Below are 16839 nucleotides of genomic sequence, written 5' to 3'. Positions count from 1 at the left end.
TTAAATTTTGCGACAGCACTATCTGATAAACCTCTAGTATAGTAACTGTTGCTGAGTGGCGTGTAATCGGGTAAAAAGAAATCAAAAGTAATCAGATAATGATCCGATAGCGAGGGATTCTGTGGAAAGACTTTTAGGTTATCAATTTCAATTCCATACGTCAGAATATATCATGAAAGGTAATTTTACCTCGCCATCAAAATATAATTTGTCTAGAATGATCTAAATTCTCTTTGATAACCTTGCACTGTACTTACAAGCCTGGGTGAATGAGTGTAAGAGTCAAAGGATAAATTCATAAATCATACAGTGTAACTGAAGGTGAACAGCAGTGAAAACTCTCCTTTATGAAACACTGCAGAATGTCACGTTTCTTCACAAAGATACTCAAGTAATTAAATCAGTAGTAATTAAACTGAATTTTACTAGATTGTGATGATAAATATAATGTACATATAGTAGTTTACTGTGTGTGTACTAATTAGTGCTCACTTCCTTTGCCTACACTTGTAGAAACATAAAAAGGAAAGGAAATAAATCACTGTGTTGTGACATCTCGCACAGTAACTACTTTCTGTTTGTTGTCACAGGGACGGATCAGTGGCCTGACAGGAATGATGGACTTCCGCGCTGAAGGATCTAATTCCCATGTGCAATTTGAGATTCTTGGAACCAGCTACAGTGAGACATTTGGGAAAGATGTGAAACGGGTCAGTCCAGAATATTTTATATATACATACATATGTGTTTTGTCGTCACCTCTATGGACACTTACTAAGTATCTATGAGTCGATTAATATGAAAAATAGGAATTATTTGCCAATACTTTTATGTGACCTCCAGTAGCTCAGCAATTCAGTAACGGTGGCTCTTTTTTCACTCCTTTCAGTATGTCAGAAATAACCGTGTAGCCGTGCTATTTGTTAGCGTAATATATTCCGCAGCAGGGTGCCTCACCTTTCCCATTTCAAAGAGTTAAGCAACTGTGCCATGCCTCAGTTATATACCGTATGCATTAGACCACAGGCCATTTGATGAGAGCTTCTGCACAGAACTTCATTTTAGAAGCTTTTTGTTGGATGATGCGATTTTGCACGGACTTACATAACTGTCCATTCTGTAGGTGTTGAGGAAACAGCAGGTACTGTGAAACCGCTGATGAAAATAGCTTTCCTTAGACATTGTCTTGATGTGACCACTTACTGTATGCAGAGAGAAATAAAAGTGAAATTAGATTTTTTTTCTCATTTTCTCAAAGCCCCCCTGCAAACCTCTTAAGTGTAGGTACTCAATTGCAGTCCTTAAGAGCTGCTGTCCTGCAGCTTTCAGTTAATCTCTAATAGTTTATTATCCAGTACATGCCAAGTGTGTGTGATTAACTACCAGGGAGGCAAAAAGAACTGCAGGACACCTGTCCTCCAGGATCGGAATTTAGTACCACGTCTTCTAGAAATCCCAGGGGTCCTTGGAGTGCCTGACAGGAATGAATACTGTATAGAAAGGCTTCCAACAGTCTTTTGTTTTTGCATGTGCTATTTCTTCATAGACCAGTGCCTCTCAGTCTTAATCCTCAGGATCCAAAGCCTTGCTGTTTTTTTTCTTTCTGGGATGTCAGGTGAATGCAATTAACTTACTCGTAGGACTGAGAATCAGCTGTCCTCTGATCTCAGAGAACCACAGCCACAGGGCTTAACATTTGACAGTGAGGTGTCAGGTATCAGGGTGCCCTCTACTGGAGCTCCTGAATTAACCAGATCAGCCTGCTATAATCTTCCATTTCACCACAGCAACAACCCTGGCTTGGATGTGTAACAACCTGGGGCATGGGATAAATAAAATGTGTGCTTCTTGCTATTATCTTCACTCACAAACAAGATGCATTTGTCTCTGCGAAAATAAAACATACCCCTTCCACTTTGCCTTGACTATTGTCGGGATATGTGTGATCTGTGGCTACGTGTTGTGCATAGACATTTTAAAAATAACGAGCAGGAGCTGACCCTGTAGTCTTTACTGAGAGACTTGTCTGATCTCTGAATGTTGCAGAGCTGAAGTGAGATATTGAGAGCATTATTTATGCACTCTTCTCTTAGCTGTAATGTGTTTGTCGCTGCGGATGTCCTGATTCAGTCAGGGACTCCTTGCAGAATGAAGAGGAATCGAGTTTCTTGGCAATCTATGTAGAGCAGGACTGACCAGAAGCGGTAATGAAGATTTAATCACCACTCAGCCTAACTGAAATCATGAAGCCAATTCATCATAATGTGGCCATTAGCATTAGCAAGGAAGAGGCGCGCGACATCCAGAGCCATGTGTTTACACGCACACACAGGAACATCCGTACACTTTCATATCCACCAGCAGAGTCGCACATTTAGACACAGCAAGACACACACAAACAATGGTGCCCCGAAGCACACTGACACACAAACATGTTCTGTACACATGGTTTTGGAGCTGGGACTTGGATGCAGCGAGGCAAACAGACAGCAGAGGCCAGGGTGCACACTAACATGTGGGCACTTGTATCTCAAAGTCATTAGAGGCAGAAGGGGACAGCAAGGCCAGATAATGGGATGCCGAATGCATTCCGTGCTGCTGTTCATTACCTGGCATGTCCGTCTGTATGTCTGCCTGCTACTTGGCAGAACCATTTACTGTGAGAAAATGTACCTCTCCCCTCTGTTGCTCTATAATAGGATGTTTATATATATATATTCAGCATGTTTCTTGCTGCACGTCGTGTAAAACTGATGTCCATCAAGAAAGGCCGCACCATTACGTGGTTTCCGCTGCAGTGTGCGATAATGGTATGTCATGTCTGTGTTTGCGAGTGGAGTGTAACAGTGATTGCATGTCGAACTCTCCCCCCACCCAACCTGCATCCACCCCTCAGAGCCATCCTCATTTTGTCCCTCTCTCCTCCCTCTTATCTTTTCCTTTCATCTCATCTCTCATCCTCCCCATCCTGTCCTCTCCGCTCCCCTCTTCTCTTCTTCCCTTACCCTTTCTCCCCATTTTTCAGCCCTGGTTTCCTCCCTCTCCATCATCGTTTATCTGCATTCAGTCCATTTTCTCCCCAGCCTGATGGCTCTTAGATGAGACGTCTTTCTGGTTAGAAACTGTAATGAAGACTGAAATACTATTTCCTGGATGGCTACTGTGAGTTTTCCCCACCATCCAGTGCTGCTGCAGAGTGATCGATGCTGTTGTTGTTGTTTTGGTTTCCCAGTTTGCTCTTATTGATGTGTCAGCTCGTCTCTAAGCAGATATTGCTAATGACTTCCAGCTTGCACAAAGCTCTTCATAGGGAAAAGTCAATTCATTTGAATGTAATTGTTCCTCCTAGCCAAGCATCTTGCATGCATCATGCAGTAGTTATCTCTCAGACGTGTCCACAGTAGCAGCACTGCCATTATTGTATTATTCAAAATCACATTTTTAGTGACATTTGTTCTATTCTATAGCAAAAAAAATCATCCTAATGCTGCATGTCTGTTTGATGTAGTGCACGGTCTCTGAAATGGGCAGCTCCACTTCCCGTCGTTCAATTTTCTGGTCACAAAGTGCGTGAAAATACATTTTGAATAAAAGTGTAATATAAAGGTATATAGTGCGTCACACATGCTGGTATTCCTAAATAGCCTAGCCTGTGATGGAAATAATATACGGTCTAGCTGCCTGAGACCTGTGACAGCACCATTAGCCTTATAAATAGACAAAGTGAAAAACACCCTTAATTTTAAGTCAAAAGAAAATCTGCCACTGTCAGTACAATGTGTTAAATTTAACAGACTCTGGATTTCTTGTTGCTCATTACATGCATCCTGCCACTTTCTCCCAGGTAGCCAAAGTGGATTTCTCATAAGCACCCTTAATCTGGCACATCTGGTAGCAAGATCTTTGCCAGATTTAAAGGATAACACACGCGCAAGCATCCGTCCACTTCTGTTTGCCAACACTGGCCCAAAGCTCGTCCAAGTACAGCTAACTGGAGCTGATTTTACCCCAAATAAGCCCAACTCCATACCCCCCAAAACCTGGCCAATTCTAGCAGCCATGTATTGACCAGAGCAGACTCGTATTTGGTCCACAGAACAGTTCCAAGTGTGCTCACATTTGATTGCTATCATCCATGCTGGTTTGATAAAAGGACAGATTGTCTTATTGGCCATCATCACCCCTTCAACCAGTGATGGTGTGTGTATTCAGCAGCGGGGGTAGAGGTCACATAAGCTCCATGTTGCATGTTGCGTCTTCCAAACTGCAGTCGTTTGAGGCTGATGTATTTGTCCTATTTCTTAATCCTATTTCTCACTGGCTCATGAAACTGAAATGGCATTAAATAGTCTCTGGGGGTGCCTCTCTCTTGCCAACAATAGATCTACAGGGGGTTGATGGGGCTGTTGATCTAATGATTAATTTGCCAGGCACAGATTTCTAGCTTTTAGAAACTTATTTCTGGCTCCTGCAGTTTTTTTGAAACCTCCCCATCCTGCTGGGATTTTCACCTGCAGCAAGATAAAGCACAGCACTGCGAGGCAGCCTCTTCGCAAGCCAAAAATATTTTCATTACTCTATTTTACAAATTTGCACCATTACACAGTAATATATCCATATTCAATTTAGCAGTGTGGAAAACCGTATTAGACTGGTCAAGTTATTTTGCCACAGATAATTAAATGACAGCAACATTTTGAAACATGGTAACACTGTAATATGTTGGACTGTAATTGTGTGCGAATTGCAGCCTTTTCTCACAGCCTGCATTAAAAGGAAAGCATTAAAATGTCAGCTCCCACTTACAGTTGTTCCTGCCGCCACACTGGCAAAAGTAAAAACCTCTTGAGAGTCTCAAGTAAGCAGATGAAACGTGTGTGATCTTTCTCCACGTGGCTTAATTTATTCTTTCTCATGTGCTCAGATCCACCTGGAAAACAATCGAACAAATGTTACCAACCTTGTCATCATCCAGTTCACTTAAAATGCACATCACCGCCCACAGTACCTGCTCTTTGTTGCTCTCGCTTCATGAAGTGCAGTAAAGAAAATCATTTTCAGTTCACAGGTGGATAAGATTTGTTGGAAGCAAATTCAGTAATTCACTTTTTCTGAGATAGCTGGCAAGATGCAGCCTCATCAATGTCATGTGCTCACTTTTAGACTGCAGCTCCTTTTTCTGGAGCCGACAGCCAGGGCTCTTTCTCCGTCTTTCAGCGTGGCTTGTATACCTTTTTTAAGCAACATGATAATCAAAGCTAAAAACAGTGTAGATGGAGGATAAGTCTGGCTGCGGTATGCTGCACTGAATTAACTACTGATACAGATAATGTGTTTTCTCCATGAGAACACACTGTATTTAAAAGCTAGTGTATATATGGGGGATTTGTTCAGTAAATAAATGCAGGAATGAAGGAAAACAGGATAAAATGTGATCGAGAGCTTTCATTTTCATGGTATAGATTTTTTATTGCGTTTCCTCTGAGTCATTTCATCTCATTTCCTCTCTTCATGTCCTTTACCTCTAGTCTCTTCTAAATTGTGCAGGTTTTATTTGTTTTACTTTTTCTGATATAGTGGTTTAAAGCGAGTCCTGCCTCATGTTGCCTGTTATAAGTTCGAGTGATCGATCGGCACCATGTTGGCCCACCTCATCTCCAGTACATCCAGACGGATGAGAGACAACTTGTTCAAATAGACAGTAAATAAGGCAGGCGGTTACAATGACATATATGTTTAGCACACACAAGCACGCTCAGTCTTGTCAGTCCAGTCGGTGTGTCAGACATAAGCGTTTGGGTCAGTAAGAAGCTGGGCGGCATGATGGGCTTGTCGATATGTAAGCACCTGACGAGCTGGGAGAAAAAGAAGTGGGACTTGCTCAGACTATAGTTTCATGTTCATAATGGTGCAGTTTAAATGTTTCCATGAGAGAGAGCAGAGTGATTTCTATAAGATTTTCAGGAGATACTGTAATTGAGACGGTTGCTGTGCTATAAATCGAGGGCTATTTGACTTCCATCCCTTTGTCGTCTTCAAGTGGTCATTGGCATTTACTCAGCCCCATTACAGATGATTATTTTAGGGTATTGAGCATCATAGCGATTAACTAAATAGCAGTCCTGTTATTTTTGTGACTTTTTGGACGGGATATTCCTAAATCTCGTTAGCTCAATACCCTCCGTTGTGCTAGAGGATAAAAACAAAGCATATAGCTACAGAAAGAAGCAATTGAATGTTTTGATCGCATTTACAGTAGGTACACTCTTGGTGACTGATTTCTGTGCATATTTATAGGAAGACTATCTAAAACTTAAATCCTCAATGAGCTGACACTTCAAAGAAAGAAGCAAGAAAAAAAAACTTTTGAAGAGCTTTGGCGTCAAGCAAGAAAACTATTTTCACTTTCATGTATCGTTAAGCATATTTCCTATAATACATCCATCCTCTGTCGAAATATGCATCTGGTTTCAGCGCCACGTCCTTGAAAAGCTGGTATTCAAAGATCACAGTACGTTCGGTTGAAGTGTTTCTTGTTCATATGCAGGCGGTTTGGCTCTGCTGTATGTATTGTTTGTGACCTTCCCAGTGGCGTGCTGGTGTGCAAAGCTCTGTGAAGTAGAAGTGTTCCTCTTTAGTGTTCTTCAGTTTACAGAGCAGAGATTGCTCCGTGTTTTTCACCGAGGACGAAGTTGCTCATGGAGAAAATAGTCCCCTGTGAGGCAGGCAACGCAGACTGACATTTTGCACCTGCACACACAAACACACGGACACAAACACAGGCCGGACACAGTCTCCACATTCACAGATGAACAAGTAGACAAGCGATTACAATTAGATTGTGCAGCGCTCGCCTACAGAATTGTTGTATTGTATCAACACATTTTTCTGAGCAAAGTGCAGGGCGGCAAAAGGTTTAAGGTGCACAAAAGGATGTAAATACAAACTGCAGAGCCGTATTTATATATTTACAACGAGCAGCTCCGTGACTAACTGATCTCCATATCGTTGACATGCACACAGTGCTCCGATAAAGACCCTTAGAAGGCACATTTCATGAGTGACATCCTAAATGGGGAGAAAATAGTTTATGTACACCCACATAAGGTGGGAGGTTATAAACATGATTCACTAGCAGTTTGCAGTGAAGCTATACATAGCTGTGTAACTCTTAAGACTGAGTATTCGGAGGATCACCTGCTCTGCAGATGGCTTGTGGAGAACAAAAGATTTACCAGAGAAGTTTCTGCAAGTTCCTTTCATTGCCTCGCATGCTTCTGTTTCATTCACAGTTGAAAGCCTGTGTTGGTGCTTTGTGTATCTGTAGTAATTGTTTTCTCTTGATTGTATAATCGTTCCCCTTTGCAAATAGTGACAGAGATTTATGTTTGTTCATTTTGTTTTTCTCATCAATCTCCACTGGTAGTCAAATGGAACATCACAAGAATACAAAATTGTGTTTATTTTAGAAACATAAAGACAATATGCTCAGCTTTTTTGGCTCTGATATATCCAGGCTCAAACTCAACTGCCTACGACCAATCAAGTAAAACGGCAAAAGGGCCTCTACATTTCATGAAGCGAGAGTTCAAAGTTAAGGACAGGACTTGTGATGAAATCTTGAAGCTTAAAAATATTTCTACTCCTGTTCATGGTTTTGATCTCCGGTACCTTTTTCCACTTAATATTGAATGAAACGTCCAGATCCATCTTCTCAAGGGGCCAAATCTTTCAGCATTTTGTATAAACCTTCCCTCACTACTGAGAAGTGAGTCATATAAACGGCCTATTAAGATTCAGCTGGATATAATTGTGCCAAAATGAGACACGTGTGCCGATTCTCCTAGTCAGAAATTACCTCGTTTGAACTCGAGCTGTGACAGGTTGGCAGCAAATGGTTATATTTAAATATAAGCTGTTATATTTAGTCAACTGATTTAGGAGAAATGACAGGTAACAAAATGTGACTGTGATACATCCTGTTAGTCAGAGGACCACAGCGATCCAAAATAAAAACAAAAAAAGCCAGAACAAAAACAAAACATAAATTTGCATGGACGTTTTAATGAGCGATTTAACAAACCAAATTAAGAAAAACAAAATGCAAATTCTCTCCGGTTGTTGTGGAGTACAGTGTGTTTCTGTGGGAAAGGTACCTGGATGAGGCTCCTGCCGACAAGGCACGTGTGCTGCAGACGGAGGTGTGCTGTAGCCAGAGCGGCCTGTTGTTTGGCCTAGAGCCACCATTCTTGTCCTGTCAGCTCACATCTCATTGACCACTCCAAATGGTGTGTCAGATCCTTGAGAATCCTTGTCCAGTTCGCAGCACTGATTAAGAATTTAACAAACATCAGCTTCACAAACCTGAGGCATGGCTCAGAACGTTGACGGGGTGGAATGAGAGTTTTAAAGATGAGGGATAGTTTAGATTCAAGAAACAAACTCAAACTGTCTGAAATTGTATCTGTTTGATTTGAATTCTGCAGTTTTGACATGAGTGTGATATCTGCATTATTTAACATTGTACTTCTGCTCCTCCCTCTCCTTCCTCTAATCATCGTCATCATCCCCATCATCACCATCCCCATCATCATCATTATCACCACCCCCAGCTGTATGATTACTGGTAAAGTATTCTGTAGATTGCTTCAAAAATGTGACAATACATTGTAGCCTTCAGTGGTGGAGCTTGAACAGAGCATCCTATAGCATACTAATGGCCGACACTTGTTGTCGTGGTAACCAGCTCAGATTTTAACACAGACATTGGCCACTCAGTGTTGAATACCACTACATACTGAGTCACAAAAAGACAGATAGGGTGATAACTTCACCTGTAGCTCATTCACTTTGTTATCCTGCTGTTCAATGTTTATTAATGAGCTGTTTGACTCATTTGTCTCTCAGAGACCTGCTCCATTTTTATCTATTTTCCTCGTCTATCTGATTTTTCTTTCTCCCTATTAGCTGGCGTCCTGGGACTCCACTCGTGGTCTGAATGGTAGCCTAAAGGAGAATCGGATAGAGAGCGGTATGCAGGGAGTGACGCTGAAGATTGTAACATTACTGGTAAGTAGTGGGAGTACACTGAATATATTGACACATGACCTGAGTAGGCAAATATCTGAGTAAGAAAACAAACACCACGGTATAGAGGCAAACACATCAACGCATTCATTAGCTTGTTATTTACACCCACAGATTAGGAGATAGTTTCTGTGTGAGATACTCCAACCTAAAACTGTGAATTCTCTGTTTAACAGAAAAAGTTTTTTACTCGCAGATAAATTAACCTTGATTCAAATGATTTTGCCTTGCTCTCTCAATGTTCACCCGCTGTTAATGGCACTGAGCATACCCTGCAGATGTTTCACAATAAAACAATGAGTTTGCATTAAAGCATACAGCAGCAAGATGCAGAGCAGACAACCTGAGGGCTTTTTACAAAACATGGGAATTCATAAATTAAGTCCTGTCTCTAAAAATAGCCTGTCGTAAAGAAAGTTGAGTTAAATACATGCTTTGTTCAGTATTTGAGAATTTACTGCCCTTTTTTTGTGCATCTATTCATTCTGTGTGAACCCAGCATTCCCGTACAGTTGCAGATAAAGATTAGGCTTCACTAATATTATTAATGTACTACTGTTTGTAGCATTAGATTTAAATGTTGGCTGCGTGGGACTGTTTCTGACTTGTGTGATGCAAACATTTCCAATAACTCCAGAGAGTTAAGTCCAAGTGTAAAAATTTGTTGGAAAATGATAGATCTCCACAACATGTTTTTATCTTACAAAGTATTCTGCTTTAATCCCTATTTGTTGGCATTTAGCCTTCAAAGTGAGGCACCTGTATTAACAGAGTGGTCTTGCGGCAATCTAACAGCAGCATAAATTACATTCATACATTAAAGAAAGTTGATTTAATTAAAAAAAAGCTCATTTAATTCGATGAATCCCTATTTAAATTAGGATTTTGTTCAAGGATATTTTTCTGTAGGGTGATGACATTATAAAATGTGACGACCCACATTCAAACTTCATTTAAAAACCTCAATAGAAGCTTGCAATGTAAAAAAAAAATATATATATATATTTGATGCAGCCCTACTACTGGCTTCTGTGAGCTGTTATCCCAGGAGGATAGAGAACCAACAAGGACAGCACAGGATCTAGATTAGACCTCTTCTTATCTATGTTATACTGTTTGGTCTAACTCACAGAGAAAAGGGAATTTAAAGTTGTCTTCTCCATCTTGTCCTGTGAATCTAGAGCAACAGAACGCCATTAAAAATCAATCTTACATTGCAGCACTTTTTTTCCCAACTAGCTTCACCGATTCCAGGAGCTAAAGTCACTTCCCTCTCCCTGTCTTCATTTTTCCTCGTCTTCACACATGATTTACCTGCACCATATTTATTCACATAAGTTCTGCTCAGCTCTCCCCTGGCAGCGTCACTTAATCAAGTCATTTGCCCCTGCCCACTTTAACACCACCCCCTCTCTCTTCACTGTCCCTCTCCCTCTGTCTTCTTCAGTTCTACTTGCTCCTCTTTCACCCACTTAATTCTGCCCTGACACTTTCCACCCATAAAGAAGAACCACGGTCGGGTGCAATGAATTTAAAATGGCAATTTACACGTTGATGAACCATAGCAGTTGCCATGGTACCGTGTGTTACAGGTCAACAGTTGCTGAGGAAACTATTTTATTAAGATGAAGTTTAACTTAGATCACCTTAGAAGCTCTTCATAAAGGTGTCACCCCAAAGTTCTTAAGATGACTGAATGTGTCCTCGCTTCGGTCACCAGTCGGGCCCCGAGAAGATTATGGTGCATCTTGATAAATGACATGCCTGTGATTAAGTGCACGTGCTATACTCTTTTCCTGAGTTTGAGGATAAATCGTGAGCTTTTAGACAAAAGCCTCACACGTTCACATACCTCAGCGTTATCGTTGTCAGTAATGTATTACCCAAAAAGTACAATATTCATTCAAACAGGAGGAGCCTTTTGTGATGGTGGCAGAGAATATTCTGGGCCAACCTAAGAGATACAAAGGTTTCTCCATTGATGTCCTGGACGCCCTGGCCAAAATCCTGGGCTTCAAGTACGACATCTACCAAGTCGGAGATGGGAAATACGGCACAGCACTCCCTAATGGATCCTGGAATGGCATGATTGGAGAACTCATTGGCAAGGTTGGTGTGTTTTCTTTTTATCTCTGTCAATCAATGTCCAGATTTTAGTCCAAGTCATTTTTTCTGGGAGTCAGGCCACATTGTCTTGTTTTGAAATGGGATCCCAATTATAAGGCTCAGTAAAGTGGAAAAGATTAGAAAAGCATATCACGGGCCAACAGCCCCTCTCTGCACATCAGTTTTCTCCAGTGGGTGACATCACAGATTGATTGAATTGGGACTGATTTCGGCTTTTTGGAGGTACACTGATAAAGCTTGAGACGTGGACAAATGCTGTTTTGGTTGGTAATGATAATGGGATTTTAATTCCCTCTGACAGAGATAGAAGTTTATGTTTTTCATTTCATAGTGGCGAAATAAATGAGATAAAACTCAGATTTATGTGCTGTATTTTTCACAAAAGCTACAGTATTTACTTCATAACAGCTATTATGTTTCTATTGAGAGTATCAAACATTTCATTACTTTAAGGTTCATGCACTCTCACCCATATTTTTTAAACATAAATAGCAAGATAATGGAAGAGTGGAAATAATGCATACTTAAATCCAAGATCAGCAAGAAAGCACACTGGAGTTAAAACCTCCACCAAAGCCTAATGATCTCCCTGGTTATTAGGTTCAAAGTCAACAAAGTACTGAGTCGATGACAGAGTAGTTATATAAGGCAAAGTTTGGTCTAATAATGATGAAAGATCATTGTGTCAGCAAAATCAAAAGGGTTTCCTCCCACTGAGAGCATGAAGGTGCACTGAGAAATTGTCTGCCTGTGTAGACACAGAGATACATGCATTTTTTAAATTGAAAATCTTGGCTGACTGTGGTTCTTGAGGAAAAGTATTAGTGTTAACAAAAACCAATATGTTTCCTCCTATTGGGAAATGAAAATGTGCACACCAAATTTTCTTCCAATTTTACCATTACCTTTGTAGATATCGCACAAACCTCGGTCTGATAGTGTTTCTAAAAAAGAAAAGACAGAATAAAGCATAGTTCCTGTTAGGAGTGTGAATGAAATGTGATGGAAGCTCGTGTGAGCACTGAAAAGATTCTTTCAGAGGTGTCAAATTTTCTGTCTGAAGTTTTTAAAATCTGACACAGATGAACCAACCTAACCTCCTCAAAGGTGGGAAAACACGGACCGATTAATGGAGGTCAAATGTGCTAGATTTGCTCTCATTAACATACAAAAGACTTATTAAACATACTCTGTTGTTTAAAAAGGAAACAGTGACTAAAATGTGAACATATGACTCTCCATCCACAGCGAGCTGACTTGGCCGTATCGGCCATCACCATCACCCCGCAGCGTGAGAGTGTGGTGGATTTCAGCAAGCGCTACCTGGACTATTCAGTGGGAATCCTGATGCGCAAGTCAGAGGAAAAGATCAACATTTTCTCGTTGCTGGCGCCATTTGACTTGGCAGTGTGGGCGTGCATTGCTGCAGCCATCCCTGTGGTGGGCATCATGATCTTCCTGCTCAGGCGCATCCAGGCAGTGCGCTGCCAGAACAATGCAGGAGGCCATCCGCCGCCTTCTGTCTCCACCTCGCTTCAGAGCGCCATCTGGATCGTCTACGGTGCTTTTGTGCAACAAGGTGGGTGAAACAGTTTGCATCTGGCCTCCTCAACATGCAAGGACAGCAGATACAAATCATGTTTTTGTCATATATTGGAGGGCCAAGACTAGGTAGGTTTTCACTCTGCCTAATCAAACACCAACCTCTCACTAGTTAACACTTCTCTGTTTGAAGGGTTGTTAACTGATGCAGTCAGTGTCACTACTGGGGTTGGGCCAGGCTAAAATGCTCAAACTGGTTTGATATTAAGCCAAACACTGGACCAGACCAGTGTACCAAATTTTACCAATACACTGAGTCGCACTTGACTCAGCAGCCGCTTCTGATTGGAACAAAATGACACCTATCCCAACAGCAAAATTGTGTCGGAATATTGCTTTGCATCATGTAACATTGGAGCTTTCTGTCCACATTAAATCCATTAAATGTGCGTTTCTTTTATGTTATGTCATGGGAACAAACCACATAAATACTAGCTGTGCACTCGAGATCAGACTGCAGACATAATCACTTAGTAGAGGGATGAGTACATGCTATCTTGTGTACTTTTAACTGACAACACATTTTATATTGTGATATTTACTGAAAATGACATAATATAGCCAGAAGCAAGTAGCCTAGGTTTTTATTAGTAATAATCTTTAACATTCCGCTCGCAGGAGATCTCCCTCTAGCCATCTGCCACTGTGTTTTGGTTGTCATAGTGAAATAAGGAGGCATCATATCAATAATTAATTTCTCAAATCAACTTCTTGAATCAGTTCCTTGTCCATTGTGGTGCTTTCAAAGTGAGCCTCGGGAATAAATTGAAACAAGGCGTGTGACAAAAGTTCAGCTCTGAACCTCTTTCATTTGCCTCAAATCTAAAATATTGGTGCAGTTTTAGTTTTCTCAAGAGACTAACTCTGCCATGTTTCATCTCGTCATCCAAAAAACACATGAACTTTCTAGTAAACAAACACAGCGTGAACAGCTCTACCCCTCCCACATCTACTGAAATCTGATCTCCGTCATGTTGCCAGTGCTCGGCACATGTCCTAGTGGCTCTAGTAGTCCATTTCTAAATGTATAAATATAACATTGTGTTAATCATGATGTCATAAATGCTTCTTACTGGATTGGATTAAGCGCTGTGATGCCGTCAGCACAGGTTGCTGATGTAGGCTTTGTCATAATCTCAAATGGCAGTTCAGCCAGTTTGCATAAAATCAAACCAGTTTAAGCTTGTACACCAGACTGTCAAAACCAGGAATCAACCCAACTCTAGTCGTTGCTGAATGAATGAAAACCTTCCTGCTTTTGACCTTTGGTGAAACATCACTGGAGACCAAGCACCAGCCATGCAGTTCCTAAATGTTCAACCATTATCTAAGCAGAACAAAAGCAAAGAAAAAATAAACACCTAAAACTACTTAAAGGGATGAAGGACAGAAAATTAGAATAAAAGAGTCCAATCAATGAAAATGCACATGTGGATGTCACTATACAACAAGTGCTGATTCAGTAGTGAGTCAGTTTGAGGCACAACGCCCACCTTAGCATTTTCTAAAGGTGCCCTTGTCAAGGATAACATCCCATCCTTAGGCCTGGTGGTGATCCAGGTATGTCCAGTTTGGATAAATGACTACTTCAGCAACTGATGTTAAAGCCTGAACAGCATCTATCAAAGTCTGGCACACTGCCTATGAGCCTTTTTTAACCCAACACCCACTATATTTCAAGAGAAGCTAAATTCCATGTCTTTCCTCTGCCTCCTTTTTTTCTCCTCCTCGTTTCTGGCTCGTGTTCCAGCGTTGCCACTTTTTGTTTCAGTCAAGTGGATTGCATTTTTTTTCTTGACATGACGTAGGTCGCTTTGATATGGATCTGACTGCAGATGCATAGTGTGCCATTGTCAGAGAGCATAAACTTGGCAACCGTATCCCCCCCAATGATTTCATAATGATATGCCAACACTTGGCTGGGTTTTGTTGTATGTTCATGCAGACTAAACTATCCACCCACAGACACACAGACTTTGCTCACTGCCTTATTCAAACAAGGGCTGCCCTGCTTTTGTTTCATAAGGAGGTCAGGGAGAGGTAGGAGATAATCTGAAACTGTCTAGGAGGACTGATGAAAATAACACTTTTTCATTGCGATCCGAGAGTTAAATCAATTTGTGTCAAAGATGAAAGAGCTTGCACCGCGTCGGACGGTTGCAGTAGGGTAAGATCCAGCAAAGTTTCAAGATGCACATTTCACATTCGATGACCTTACAAAATCAGTCAAAGCCATATGTAATAAAAATGACTGATGCCGAAGTGCTATGCATCTGACAAGGCCTTCATTTTTTTCCCCAAACTGTCCTAAGGGCGCAGCTGTGTTGATTGTGACACTTTCAGACAAATATGTTTTCATTACATTTCACACTCCTGAATCTCTCCGATGACATTTCTATGGCTTTACTCTTCAAAATTAGAATGTGTGCTGACATTTTTCTCATGCACCTCATAAGCTGTTGGATATTTGGGGAGAAAGAGAGCAAAAGTGAAGATAGAAAAGCTAATGCGACGAACCAGTCTTTTCCCCTCAAACAAAACAAGGAAGGGCAAAGGATTAAAGACACGAAGGAAAGAACATTAAAAAGACAAGAAGAAGAATGAATATTAATGAGTACTTCACTCTTTGATGAAATTGGATTGGGATGTGTAATAGAATATAAAAGTGTGCAAGTAACATTTCAGGGTAGTGGTTTGAATACACGAAGCTCTTGGGAAAAGAACTCTAAGTAATTACACAAAATCATCTTATGCATATAGTTGACTGCTCCAGTGTTACATGCAAATAAGAGAAGTATCTCAAAATTCAGCAGCTTTAACACAAACTAGTGGGTACTTTAAAGACATGTAAAGAGACTTATTAATCACAGGTCAATTTAACATTTTAAAGATGACAGTTTTGATTCCTAGGACAAATACCACTGATGGCAACATCACACATCCCTCTTTGACGATAACATATGACTATACTGTACCAGAACAATCAATTTACCTACCAGACACACACAAAAAATGGTAATGTCTATTTTCTCATCATGTTGACCAATCTCCTAAAAGCTTGTTTGCATTGCAGGAAAAAATCCAAGTCACTTCAAAACATATGGTATTAGGATAAAAAGCTTTTCTTTTCTTGGCTCTCTCATCGTGTAACAGCTGAACCAATAAAATTAGGCCACGAGACCCTGATAATAAAGCGCGCCTACATGTTTTGGAAGCATTAGAACGTCTTCATGAGATGTATGACACATATAGATGTTGCTTAAATTGGTTTGCTCTGCATGTTTTCTTTTGGTATTTAAACTAGAGTAGGTATAAGAGATGAATGATGCTGTACAGTTAATAGTAAAGATGATGATGATGTGTGCATGTGTTTATACCTGCACACCCCCAGGTAGCGACTCCATTCTGGGATCCGTGGCTCTGCGTATCGTCATGGGCAGCTGGTGGCTCTTCACCCTCATTGTCTGTTCATCCTACACAGCAAACCTGGCTGCCTACCTCACCGTGTCACGCATGGACAATGCTGTCAGGTAAGGAACAATACCGTCATGTTCACATTGTTTCAAGTGAGTGAAATGCACTTGATTCTCTTATTGTGGAACCTCGACACAATAGCGGGTTTAACTTCAAAAGTGATTGATTCATTTATGCTGCCTGTGTTTCCGAAGCACACATGTACTTTATACACCTACAGTAATTGTTAATGGAGGTGTTATTCTGTGGTATTTTACTGTGAATGTCAAAAGCACAGAAATTACACTCGCTGCGTGTAATTTCTTTCTGTGTTATTATTTTCACAGTGGAAATAGCACATTCTGTTAACATGTTTTTTAGGCACAAATCCCAGTTCAAGTCCTTCCTCGATACTTATGTTCACATAAATCTTGATTGAACATGTATCCGACACGTTGAAATAACAGCTGTAGCTTTCTAAATTTGACACAACTTATTTTTCACAAGTGAAAGAATGCGACTCCCGAAATTGACGTGAAGCAATCCACCAGAGAGTCGACGTCTCCTTCT

At 40.8% G+C, this 16839-nt stretch overlaps 1 protein-coding gene across 1 annotated transcript in view; it reads left to right on the top strand.

The window, feature by feature from the left end:
• grid1a (glutamate receptor, ionotropic, delta 1a) overlaps window positions 1-16839 on the top strand; it is a 326996-nt gene that overhangs the window by 283985 nt on the left and 26172 nt on the right. Inside the window, exons 8-12 of the mRNA XM_050071845.1 lie at window positions 591-710; window positions 8968-9069; window positions 10999-11196; window positions 12463-12793; window positions 16208-16346. Coding sequence (XP_049927802.1) covers window positions 591-710; window positions 8968-9069; window positions 10999-11196; window positions 12463-12793; window positions 16208-16346 — 890 coding nt within the window. The remainder of the gene's footprint in view (window positions 1-590; window positions 711-8967; window positions 9070-10998; window positions 11197-12462; window positions 12794-16207; window positions 16347-16839) is intronic.

The sequence above is a fragment of the Epinephelus moara genome, chromosome 19 (assembly GCF_006386435.1).
Source record: "Epinephelus moara isolate mb chromosome 19, YSFRI_EMoa_1.0, whole genome shotgun sequence".
Lineage (NCBI taxonomy): Eukaryota > Metazoa > Chordata > Actinopteri > Perciformes > Serranidae > Epinephelus > Epinephelus moara.
The sequence above is the reverse complement of the archived record's forward strand: the minus strand, read 5'-3'. Positions and strand labels throughout refer to the sequence as shown.